Source organism: Poecilia mexicana, unplaced genomic scaffold, assembly GCF_051168715.1.
Source record: "Poecilia mexicana isolate PSO_F unplaced genomic scaffold, ASM5116871v1 scaffold_22, whole genome shotgun sequence".
Classification (NCBI taxonomy): domain Eukaryota; kingdom Metazoa; phylum Chordata; class Actinopteri; order Cyprinodontiformes; family Poeciliidae; genus Poecilia; species Poecilia mexicana.
In genome coordinates, this window is record NW_028263391.1 from 2,572,282 (window position 1) to 2,584,643 (window position 12,362).

At 39.5% G+C, this 12,362-nt stretch overlaps 1 protein-coding gene across 1 annotated transcript in view; it reads left to right on the forward strand.

Annotated features, from left to right (window-relative positions):
• tyro3 (TYRO3 protein tyrosine kinase) overlaps window positions 1–6,365 on the forward strand; it is a 23,552-nt gene extending 17,187 nt beyond the window's left edge. The window contains exons 13-19 of the mRNA XM_088002752.1: window positions 1–81; window positions 489–581; window positions 660–781; window positions 860–969; window positions 1,639–1,798; window positions 1,917–2,053; window positions 2,759–6,365. Of these exons, the coding sequence (XP_087858878.1) occupies window positions 1–81; window positions 489–581; window positions 660–781; window positions 860–969; window positions 1,639–1,798; window positions 1,917–2,053; window positions 2,759–3,218 (1,163 nt within the window). The 3' untranslated portion in view covers window positions 3,219–6,365. The remainder of the gene's footprint in view (window positions 82–488; window positions 582–659; window positions 782–859; window positions 970–1,638; window positions 1,799–1,916; window positions 2,054–2,758) is intronic.
• The last annotated feature ends 5,997 nt before the right edge of the window (window positions 6,366–12,362 follow it).

The window sequence follows — 12,362 nt, forward strand, 5'->3', positions numbered from 1 at the left end:
GTGAGTTTGGTTCAGTGCGTGAAGCCATTCTGAAGACTGATGACTCATCGATGCAGAAGGTGGCTGTCAAAGTGCTGAAATGTAAGTCATTATGGGATTTCTATCTCCTATTTTCCCAAATAGAAAAAAAGAACATAAGAAAGAGAGCATTGATTAATCCAAGTGGAAATGCTTGTTTGAATAGCAGAATTTTCAGCTGGTATTTAAAGACAGACAGACAGACAGACAGAGTCCTTTGCGGTGAGTGGGGAATGTGGGAGTGTTTTCCAAATGGAGGATGTGTTGAACTAACTTGGCCAAAGTGCCACCAAATTTATTAGGCAAAAACTCAGGAAATTTTCTACTTACATTCGAGTGAGGCTTTCCCATCCTTTCATTATCTACTTTCTTCCAAACTTCAATAATCATGCTAGCCAGTGTGTTTGTGACATGTCAAGAAGTGGGGGGTCAAAACGTTGCTGCATGTAAACGTGTGTTTTCTTGTGCAGCTGACATCACCTCTTCAGGTGACATTGAACAGTGTCTAAAGGAGGCTGCATATATGAGGGACTTCCACCATCCTAATGTCATCAAGCTCATTGGTAGCACACCAGCAAAACACACTGAATGCTTCAACAAGGTGTCAGAAAACCCAGTTCACAGTCTGTTCTGTGCAACAGGAGTGAGTCTGCACCGGCGTCCTGGCCAGCGGCTGCCGATCCCAATGGTGGTCCTGCCGTTTATGAAGCACGGGGATCTGCACACCTTCCTGCTGTTGTCCCGTTTGGGGGATGAGCCATTTGTAAGCAACGGGTTATGAATAATTTCATGCTTGAACCTGATGCCTGAAACTCCTGACAACATACCGTCTCTGCTATAGGACCTCTCTCTCCAGACACTGGTGCAGTTCATGCTGGACATCGCTCGGGGGATGGAGTATCTGAGCAGCAAGAGCATCATCCACAGAGACCTGGCTGCCCGAAACTGCATGTCAGTCTGAACACTTTTCTGAGCTTTAGCTGACATTTACCTACTCCAGTAGAAAATGCTGGTCTCAGTTGGACCTAAAAGGTTTTATGATCTTTATCACCTTAAAAATGGACTAAAGTTAAAAAGCAGTGTAGCACTCCATCTTTCATCTGTGGAGAGGCGGAGAAATAAAAGAAAAGCAGGACTACTTTTTTTCTTTCTTCCTTGGATCAAATTTGGTGTTGCTGCTGTCGTGGCTTAAGCAATTGCAATATTAATTAGGTCATTAATTTGGCACAATTAATGACCTAATTTGAAATGGAGTCCATTTGATATGTAGTCATTCTAACATAGCTCCTCATTCATTGAGTTAAAAAAATGTGGCGAGCCAGCCAGGACAACTTAAAAAACGGGGAAAAAATGAACAGAAGTACTTTGTAGTGTGTGTGTGTGTGAACCAGGTTTTTATATCCTTGTGGGGACCTATTTCTGTCTACATTGTGGGGACCACTGCTTTTTGTGGGGACATTTGTTTGTTCCCATGAGGGGAAATGCTTTTTTGGGGTTTGGGCTTCGGTCTATGATGGTTAGGGTTGGGGTTAGGCTGTAGAAAATGAATGGAAGTCGATGTAAAGTCCCCACAAGTCATGAAAATATGACTGCATGTGTGCGTGTTTGTGTGTGTTACAGGTTGAACGAGAACATGTCTGTGTGTGTGGCAGACTTCGGGCTCTCTAAGAAGATCTATAGTGGAGATTATTATCGTCAGGGTTCTGTTTCCAAACTGCCTGTCAAGTGGATCGCACTAGAGAGCTTGGCAGACAATGTGTACACCACTCAGAGCGATGTGGTACTCACACACACATACACACACATTGCTATTAACACAACACAAAAGGCTAACTTATTAGCCTGGGGATTAGTTGTGGTTTTATGCAGATGTATTTATTTAACTGTATTTGTTTCAGTGGGCGTTTGGTGTGACAATGTGGGAGATCATGACCCGGGGTCAGACTCCATATCCTGGAGTGGAAAACTCTGAGATCTATGAGTTTCTGATCAAAGGAGAGCGTCTGAAGAAACCTGCAGACTGCAGAGAGGACATGTGGGTCTTTACACACCAACATACGTTGAGAATATTTAAGTTTATGACGTATCATGTACAGTGTTACAGATGAACTTTTTTGTCACATTCCACCACCTTGTTTTTTACATGTTTGTTGGTATTAGACGGATGATCTGTGAATAAATGCAGCTCCTCTCCCTTCTGCCTAGAAACAACCAATCACAGTCAGAAGAAGGATCTGAGCGCTGTCAATCACCCTCCGTGTGGTGCTACTGATTCTCTCCCTCTCCCTTTCTCTTTGCTACCCTCCATCTAGCATAGCCTGTGGTGAATGCTAATCCTAGCTAGCATGGCCACCAATGATGGTGTGTAAATAGTTTTCCTGTAACGGTAAGTTGTTTCTCTGCCATTAGCACAATAAGCAGGGAGTACATGAGGTTGATTGAAAGCGCTAAGCCCCTCCTCCTGGCTCTGATTGGTTGTTTCTGACTGGGAGTGCAGAATTTCCTCAGATGGTAATAGAAGCTCATAGAGGAGGACGAGATCAATCTGTTCACATATTATCTGTCTCATACCATACCATGTCGCAATATGGCGACAGTTTTAACAAATATGTGAAAAATATATATTTCATAAAAGTTACTTACTGTGGCTTTAATGCTTCAAGATGTTTTTACAGTGACCTTTTTAATGTATTTTCTGAATGTTGGCAGTTTTTTTTTTTTTTCTTCTTCTGTCTGCTAGTTATGAGATCATGCACAGATGCTGGAGCCCAGTCCCCAAATGCCGTCCCAGTTTCCCGCAGCTGGTCGTTCAGTTGGAGACTCTGCACCTGTCCTTGTCCCCTGCCACTCCTCTGAAGGAGCCTTTGCTCTACGTCAACCTGGAAGGGGACAACAGCGAGACGGACAGAGAGGAAGGAGCCATGGGGGCCCGGATCCTGGGACCGGAGGCCACAGCGGAGGGTTCCAATTGGAGCGTCCCCTGGCAGCGCCAGGCAGAGGACGAGGAGAAGGACTGGCTCATGGTGGGCTCTGGGGCTGCGCTGGCCATCGGAGGGGACTACAGGTACATCGTGGGCCCTTGTGGAGCCATCGCTGAGGAAGCAGAGGAAGTGGGCTCTGTGGGAAGAAGAGGGGATTTAGCAAACGGACCAGTTGATGAGCTACGGGACGAAGACGATGACGTCGTAATTAATGTTTGATCAATTGACCTGGCATGGCCCAGATTTGCTGCTCTCTCCTGACCGGCTGTTCTCTTTATATCTGAGTGGCTGCAGTCGGTAGAGACCAGGCAAGGTACTAAAGGACCAACTTTCCCAGGCAAAGTGACCTTCACCTGTTGCCAGCGCACAAACACATTCCTAGTGTGTCATCGAGTGAGTCAGTGGTTGAGGAGCTCAGAATCTCTGAGTCATTTCAGAGATTTGTCTGTAAAAGGATTAAATATTTTTTGGTTCCAGTTTCCAAGGCAGAAAAAATTAACTTAAATACCTTAGTGTTTCACTAGTTTATCATGAGGTCAATAGTAGGAATAAACAGTTTGAGAACATTTCTCACCTCTGAGAGCTGCTAACCACCTGCTTCGCGTTTGGTGAAATAATTATTAGAGATGCACCAAGAAATCAGCTGGTGATTCTCAGAGTCAGATGATCATCATCTGACCAGTGGCTGGCTAAAAAACTGGATATTTTTAGGTTCAGTAAATGCACCACGATGTGGAGGCTGTTACTTGTGGTAAGAACACAAAATAAGCTGATTTCAGTCTCTGTGAAGAGTGAGGAAGCAAAGAGGTGGAAGAAGCTACTTAAAAGGAAACAGTGTTTTTTACAATTCACAGAGGGAGAGATGTTCAGCAGACCGGTTGAACAGAGAACAAGCAAATGGTTTCCGTTCATCTTTTTGAGTTTTTAGTGTCTGTTGTAGAGTTTTCTCTGGACTTCTCTAGAATATTCCGTTCATGACTACGATAACTGGTGCTAATTCCTAATCCAAGTTGCTAAAGACTGTTAAAAATGTTACAGCTTGATGCCAACTCAGCTAATTTAAATAATGACTTGTGATGACAGAGAGGATAAGAAAAGTGCTACAACAGCAATTTGGAAATGATTGAAATTGGGATCAGTGTGTCAAAACTCCAGAGCAGAAATCAGCCACAGAACCATTGATCTGTGGATCTGTGGAGGGTAACTGTCACTGGTTAACTGTGATACTGATGGTAAACGTTTGGACTTTTCCCTGTGGTTTTGCTCCATGTTACACAATAATTGAAAATGATTTTAGCTTCTTTATTGGCGACATTATGAAACTTGCTCTTTTTTCTTAAGAACTGTGAAGCTGTGTTGTGCCAGGATTCTGCATTTGGGTGAGACGTAGTCGGGTATTGAAAACAGTTTGGAGTTCATCTACAAAAATGAAGTCAGAATAATCTGATGGGAGCTGAGATCATCTCCGCTGGTGATTAACCGACTCCTTGGAATGATCAAAGCAAATCCTCTGCAGAAGACACAGGGTTCGTCATGCTGAAGGAGCCGCCTGCTGTAAAAACATGACTTGCCCAGTGTGGAAGACTTTCTACACAAACCGGTTTGTTTCCACTGGGAGAATATGGTTACTGGAGGAGAGGCTTGGAACAGGTGGACATATGGGGAGGCTGCCCAGCTCTGCACCTGAGTTTCCTCATCAACAAGCAAACAAGCTGAGGAAATGGCAAGCATCAGCATGTTTTTTATAGTCTTCTTTGATAACCAGTGTACCAGCTAATCAGGCTGGAGTACGAGGCAACAGCTGCTGCCGTGGTGACACACTGCAGGACCGAGGCAATGAGAGAGATGGTATTAAATGCATAGTCAGTCATAACTCAGCAGTCAGAAGGGACGGCCCAGTTAGTCATGCAGAACTTTAACAGGCAGGCGTAAAACGTGCCTCAGTGTCAGCAACAGGTGAAGAGCAATAATGTTGTAGGTAGAAACAACTTTTAATGATTTTATTGATAACATTTCTGACAGTCACACTGTTTTTCAATGAGTTGTCAGTAAAGCTATTTAATTATGGCAGCACTAAGAACTCTGGGTAAGCTTTTATTATGTAGCAGAAGGCAGTGAAGGTCTGACATGCCACTTTAAAACTAATAGTTTTTGTTTCTCAAACAGGTTATTTCACAATAATCAAAACTCTCTAGCTAGCTGTTAGCATCTTGTAAATCAACTTATTTGCATTCAAAAGCTCCCAAATCAGACCTTTTGTCCTGGGAACTAAACTGCTTTGGTCAGGTAGTCAAAGCCTCAGCAGATGAACCAGCAGCTGTTGCCTTGGTGAAAATGTGCTGCTCTATTTAACATACTAATGTTAATACGTTGGTGTTGACTTTATTAGCCCCTCTGGGACATGATGTAGCACATGTGAAATGGCTTTAGACGTGTGTTTAACCTGAAGTGTGTGCAGTCTGCTGATCATGGTGAACTGAACACTTACGGTTGAAACCAGGAGTTTACATAAATGAAAAAAAGACACATTTTTCATTTTCTCACTGTCTGAAGTTAAATCTGATCAAACTTCTTGTTTTAGCTTATCAGAATCACTGCATTTCTACTTGATAATTACCAGTAAACAAAGTGAGGAAAATGTTTTTAGAGATTATTTTGTAATTTTCTTCATATTCAGAAGTTTACATATTTGTATTTTGAAGTGTATGACTTGGGTCAAACCCCTTAGGTTTCTCACAGTAGTTTACTGGAGTTCTGATGGTCACACCAAAACATTGACTTTGTCGTCGTTAAGCCAGCTTTGGCTTCCTGGCTGATGTCTTTAAGGTTTCTACACCATGTTCTTTATTCATAATGCCACCAGTTCCTCCTTCATCAAAACGGCCCCACCACATGATGCTGCCTCCCCCATACATCAGTTAGAACGGTGAGGCTTCCAAGTGTCGGCCTTTATTTCCTCCAAATAGTTTCCAAGGTCATGACATCATCATCATCATCTGGGCTTCCCCTTGTTTGAAGAGATAATCATCTGATTTCAAAGATATAAATAAATCTGTTTCATTCTCCTGTTATTGTGGCATTTAGTAGTTAGAACTAATTTTGGTAATTCTAACTGACCTAAAGCAAAAGAAGGTCAGTCTGATTAAACTTCACACAGTGAGGGAAGAAAATGTGTGATTTTATTTGGTGCATGTAAACTTCTGGCTTCAACTGTAGCAGCTTTAGGTTTTCCTAATGATGTGCTGGTTGCTGCATTGTGAGGTTTTAACTACCTTTTCTTAACCTTTCTGTAAATCACTGACTTCAGATCTGTGGGGAATACTGAGGTGGGCTGAACTTGTAAAAAATAAAGTGTTACTGGTGGCACTGGTGTCTGAGGAAGACTAACGATGTAAACCCTTACATCAGTACTGGTCTGTAGGCGTGAAATGATAAGTGTCCCTTAACACGAAGACATCCATAAATAAAATGACTACAAATCATGTTATCACAGTATTCACACAAAACATTCACACACTTCATCTTTTATTTGAAATATACAACCAAAAATTGAAAGCAGTATGACGACTGCAGCAAAAGTCATCTTTACATTTATTACACTTAAAATATTGTTTTAACTTTCATACATACACATTAAAGTCAGGTGAAGGTTTTAAAGTAGAAAGGTTTTAATAACACTTTACTTGAAGTGTGCAGAAGACTGGCATAGTGTCGTCATAAACATGACAGCATCTGTTATGAACATGAAGGAACCTTTATGAATGTTTGACTGTTGTCAAGTATCATTCGGTAAATGACACTTTTAAAGCAATGTTGTACTAAAAGTTGCATTAAAAGTGTAAACTTTGGACTAAAGTTGTCATTATTTACCAAAAGACACTTCATGACAACAGCCATAAACATTCATAAAGACTCCATGTTCATAACAGGTGCTGTGTCGTGTTTATGACATTATGACAGTCTTATGCACACCTCTTCAAATAGAATTACCAAGGTTTTTAAAAACATTTTTTGCAAAATGCATTGCTCCTTTTTGCTGTTCTGATACATATATCGTAAGTCTTGTTAAAAGCCAAATTTGTCTTATTTTTAAGCCAGGGAAAAGACCATTCTTTCAACCAGCTGACCTGCAGTGTGCAGCAAATGGTGGGAGAGAGTGGGAGCACGGGGTTACTTTATGCTTCAAAAATCTGAAGTCATTTCTGTTCACTCCGCCACTGTATTTTGTCTCACTGAAGCACATTTTGGTCTTGTATGTGGCCAGATGGTAGCGATGAGCAGACGCCTGCTGTGTCCTGGTGAGTTGGTGAAGGAACTGTTGGTATCGAGTACGACTTAATGTACCAGCTAGACCATAAGACAACCCAGTTTCTTTGGGAGACATATATCTGTAAAGGTGTTGTGGCAGTTTTAACAAGGGATGCACCGACTGGAAAATTTGGGCTGATATTGATATCCAATATTGATATTGCTGTTACAGCTGATATTTATATTTCCCTGCCCTTTTGACATCAAGAATAAACAACCACACCACTGATATTGCTTCTCTGGTTGAGTTAAACACCCTCCAATCCACATAACACCATGCCAAAACCTACTTATTACAATAGGATGGAAATGAATACTGGTAATATCTACACAATCCTACTTATCATACCCATATTGATATGCTACATCGGCCGATATGATGTTAATGTAGCTATATCGTGCATCCCTGGTTTTAGCAGTTTTGAAATTTTAATTTTAGTACATTTAAATACCTATGTATACAAACATATAAATAGAAGACATCAGTCTTCCTTTAGGGTGAAATATACATTTGTCAGCCTTGGCCAATGATTTTATATAATTTAAAAATGACAATGACAGAAAATTTAAAAACGCCTCAAAGCAGAATATGGGAAACTCTTTATAAAAATGTACATGTTATGTACCACACTGAACACGGGCCACAGGAAGCCAAGGAGATGATGGTCATTAGGAGAATGTCCTTCAGACAGATGAGACAGAACTGGGGCTTTTTGTCAAAGCGTGTCAGTTCTTTGTTCACTGATGCAACACTGAGGCATACCAAGAAATGAACACTTGGTTCATTTCTTGAAAAATGAAACATGGAGGAGGCTCTGTTATATTCTGGGGCTGCTGTGCTACAACTGGTGCAGGGCGTCTCGATGCGGGGTATGATGAAATCTCAAGACTCTCTGGGTATTCTGGACAGAAATGTGCTGCTTTGTCAGAAAGCCTGACCTCAGTCACAGGTCATGGGGTCTTTCAATAGGATAAAGAATAAAGACTCAAATGACCCAAGAATCACCAAGAGCAAAACATTGAACTCTGTTTGGTACTTTTATATTAATTACACTGGGTTACAAAAAAATATTTTTTTGACATTGTCTATGTTTTTCATCTGAATTAGGATTATTTTGCACCACTAAATCCCAAAACGACATTGATTTTTCTCAGTCAGGTCAAGTTTTTATTCTGAATTAATTTAGAGAAATCTGATCTTCTGACTAAATTACATTTTACTGACATTATCAGTTCATTTCCATTCATATTTCTCATCCAAAAAAGATTTTAGGACAAATAAGTTTTCTAACAGAGTGTATTAATTAAATGTTACAAACTGGGATTTCTATAAATTGAATAATAGACACTAATAAGGGTAAGTGCATATAAACTGAACATTGTGTAAAATTATCCGTCTCTTTTCTGTTCTGATGGAATCTCTCCTCCTGCTCATCACTCATTGATCAGAATCTCAGGAAATCGATCCAGATGTCAGAACAAGTCATGCATGTTGATACTCATGTTGCTCCATAGTTCAGAAGGTTGACCTGATTGAGCAAAACCAAAGTGATTTTTGGATCCAGCTCATCAACATGACTCTAAAACAGTTGGAAACCCCCAGACTATTTTTTGGCTGTTGACCAGTGTAATTTATGCTGCAATATTGTAATTCTTTTTAGAAGATTTTTTAGGATGTATTTTAATAGCTGTTGTGCTCATTAGAAAGAACACGATAAACTTGGAAGTGAAAGAGGGTGTACATCATTATCAACCTGAAATATATTTTCATACTGGGATGGTGATGGTGTTGAAGTAGAGAAGCTGCCCATTTATGGCATCTATAAGTCCTTGATGCATTCAGTTCCTGAGTCTGGGACCTTACTTGCTCTTTATCTATTTCCTATTTTCTGTCTTATTTACTGCAAATAAAGGCCACCAGAGCCAGAAAAACCTTCAAATTTTTTCATTAAAGCTTGATTAAAAGTGACATCAATAAAACTGGAAAATACAGTTTTTCAAACACAAAAGCTAAGGTCTATTCTGAAACAGCCTATATATAAAAGGTAGTGTCCTTTATTGGTAGGACTTTCCAGGGACATTGGAAGCTGTATCTCAATGTGAGTGTCATTTTAATAGAACACCCTTATAATTGTGAGCATTACTGGTGAAGTTTATTTTAACTATGTCAGTTTTACCCATTTTCACTTTATATGCTTAGTGCTGTAAGAACAATTTGCCTCCTTACAGATTTCTGTTTTAACCTTTTTGTCACATTTCAGACCATTATCAGACCATTCATCCTATCCCATCCATTTTCTTACACCTTTGTCCCTAGTGGGTCAGGAGGGGTCCCAGACATTTGGGGCGAGTGGTGGGGTACACCCTGGACAGGTCGCCAGTCCGTCGCAGGGCCATTATCAGAAAAGTAAAATCTAAATATGTACAAAATTATTTCATTTAAGGGAGACGTCCAAACCAAGCTGGTCTTCTGGGAAAAGTTGATCTACTTTATTAAATTATGAATACACTGTAATTAACCATATTTTTAAAGTTAATTTTCAGAGGCCACACTCAGGTTTGATTATTGATAAGACTTGTAGAATCAAGAAATCACTGAACAAGAGCCGAACTGACAACACGAGGTAGGCTCAAAGATTTGGAAAACCAACACGACTGATTCAAACTAAAGAAATTCAAAGCAAATGGTAAACAGCTCTACTGCCATCAGTTTTCAAAAAGTAAGAAAACTGTTTCTAAGGCTTTGGAACTTCTTCCCAGAAATGGCAGGTCTCCAAAAAGTATTACAAGAGTTTAATTTATGTGGTTGATGCAAAACACACAGCTAGCCAGTTCAAAGGATGGCTTCAATCTGATTGGTTTGCACATCAGAATCAGCTTTATTGGCCAAGGTTCCATAGAAACAAGGAATAAGAAATTTGACTTTAATTTTACATGCTCTTTGTGTACAGACATTACATATAGACAAATCGTTTTGGCATAGATGACATTTAAAAGCAAACTAAATCAATAACCCAGAAGATCTTCTAAAGTTCTGCAGGCCTCACCTGTCTAAGTTAAGATCTGAGTTAATGATTAATCAACAAGAGACACTGGACAAAATGGCCTCCAAGGGAGGGCCCAAAGCCAGACTCGCAGCTGGTAAAGAAAAAAAAACAATACAAAAAAACAAAGACAGGCCTCTCGTTTACCAAAAAAATAAAAAAAATAAAAAAAATTCATGGTCCACAAAACTTTAGAGAAAATATTGTTTGGACTGATGGGGCAAAAGTGTAACATTCTGGAAGACGCGTCGGTCAGGTTATATGATTACATCTGGTGCTGGACGAGTTTGGTGTTTCATTACTTTTAAAATGAAGAATTCTGACCATTAATGCTCCCATTTTAATATATTTTGATCTGAAAACAGAGAAAGAGGACGGCTCAAAGAACATGCGTATTACTCCTTGGAACCATGATCTCACAAGATCCCAGGTTTAAATCCTGCCTGGAGCCTTTCCATGCTGAACTTAGACGCTGTTGTCCAGAGGAAAACTGGAGCTATAAATTTATGACAAATGTTGAGAAACAGAAATCCACTGCTTAACTGTATTCTATGCGCAAGTATGTGTTTTTTAAACACATAGTTGTTCCCATTACTGTGTTAAGAAGGATAGCAGTTGAGCTCAGGACCTAAGTCATTTTAACTGGACTTGAATGACAATGAGATCTTGAAAATCAATTCCTTGTTAAAACAGAATGAAATAAAACAGGATCAGCACAGTGAAACTAAAAAAATGAAAGCATTCAGCTGTTTGTGCTTTCTGGATCAAATATTGATCCAGAAACTAGCCTGGTTTATGGTTTAAAATCTAATTAAAGAATGCAAGCAGATTTGTATTTCTGGACACCTTTAGTATCTTTAAAAAAAAATAAAGGTAAATGGAATAAGCAGGGGAAACAAAAAAAAAAAACCCAGATCGATACCAAGTGGATCTGGATCAATTAGTTCCTTCATACCTCAACATTTACTTTTTCCTCTTGCACAAACCATCTCATACTTAAACATGGTCATTTTTGCTGGTTCAACATTTCAGCGAATTATGAGAGAAGTTATAAAAGTGTTCAAAACAAATTTATGTTTTAATCAGATTTTGAGAATTTTAATTATTTCACAGGATGCATGATATATTAGTGTCAGCCGATGTTTGTGGGTTCTATTTTAAAAAAATATTGGTATTGGTCCATAAGTAAAACTGTGCTGATATTAACTGATTTCCATCTTGGTCGTGTGACATCAATAGTGATGCAGTGCAGGGTTGAATTGTGTTTAACTGAAGAAAGAAGCAACAGTTGTGTTTACACCAACCACTTATTTGTGCAGTTTGACATTTCAAAAATGACTTTGACAAAACTCGTTCTTTAATTAGTTTTGGCACTACAATGACTGGCCGAATAAAAATTGGTTTATTTCACAAAACTGCAATGAAAACATTTAAGCAAACACTATTTTACGCATCACGAGTCACAGGCTCAACAACTGGATGGTGCCACTAGAACAAACCACAAAGACAACAGGAAGTAGTTGAAGGACTGTGCTACAGCACGTTTTATGACGACTTGGCGCATGACAAACTTTTTCACGTGTGATTTTGTGTTTCTTATTCAATGGAAACATTGTCAAATTGTTTTTTTCAGCATTAGCGGAATACTGATAAAGTTTTGCACACAGTTGTATTGGAAACAGCTAATGTGGTTGTTTTCTCATCGTGTTTTTTTGTTTGGTTATTGGTCGTAGCGGCAATATTTTCAGATATTGGCCCAAATTTTCACATCTGTGCATCCCCAGATATTTAAATTTGAATTATGTATTGATAGAATAAGATGCTTGCTCAGATCAAAACAAACATGGTCAAAAAATACCTTAAGTCATTTGTTGAAGCTGGTTAGGCTTAGCCAAGTTTATGGGCAGTATGAAACATTTCGTGGCAAGCAGCTTCATTCCATTCCAGACTTTTTAGATTAAGAAAGATTAAACAATAAAAATGGGAGAAAGGACCTCCAACTTGTAAATTA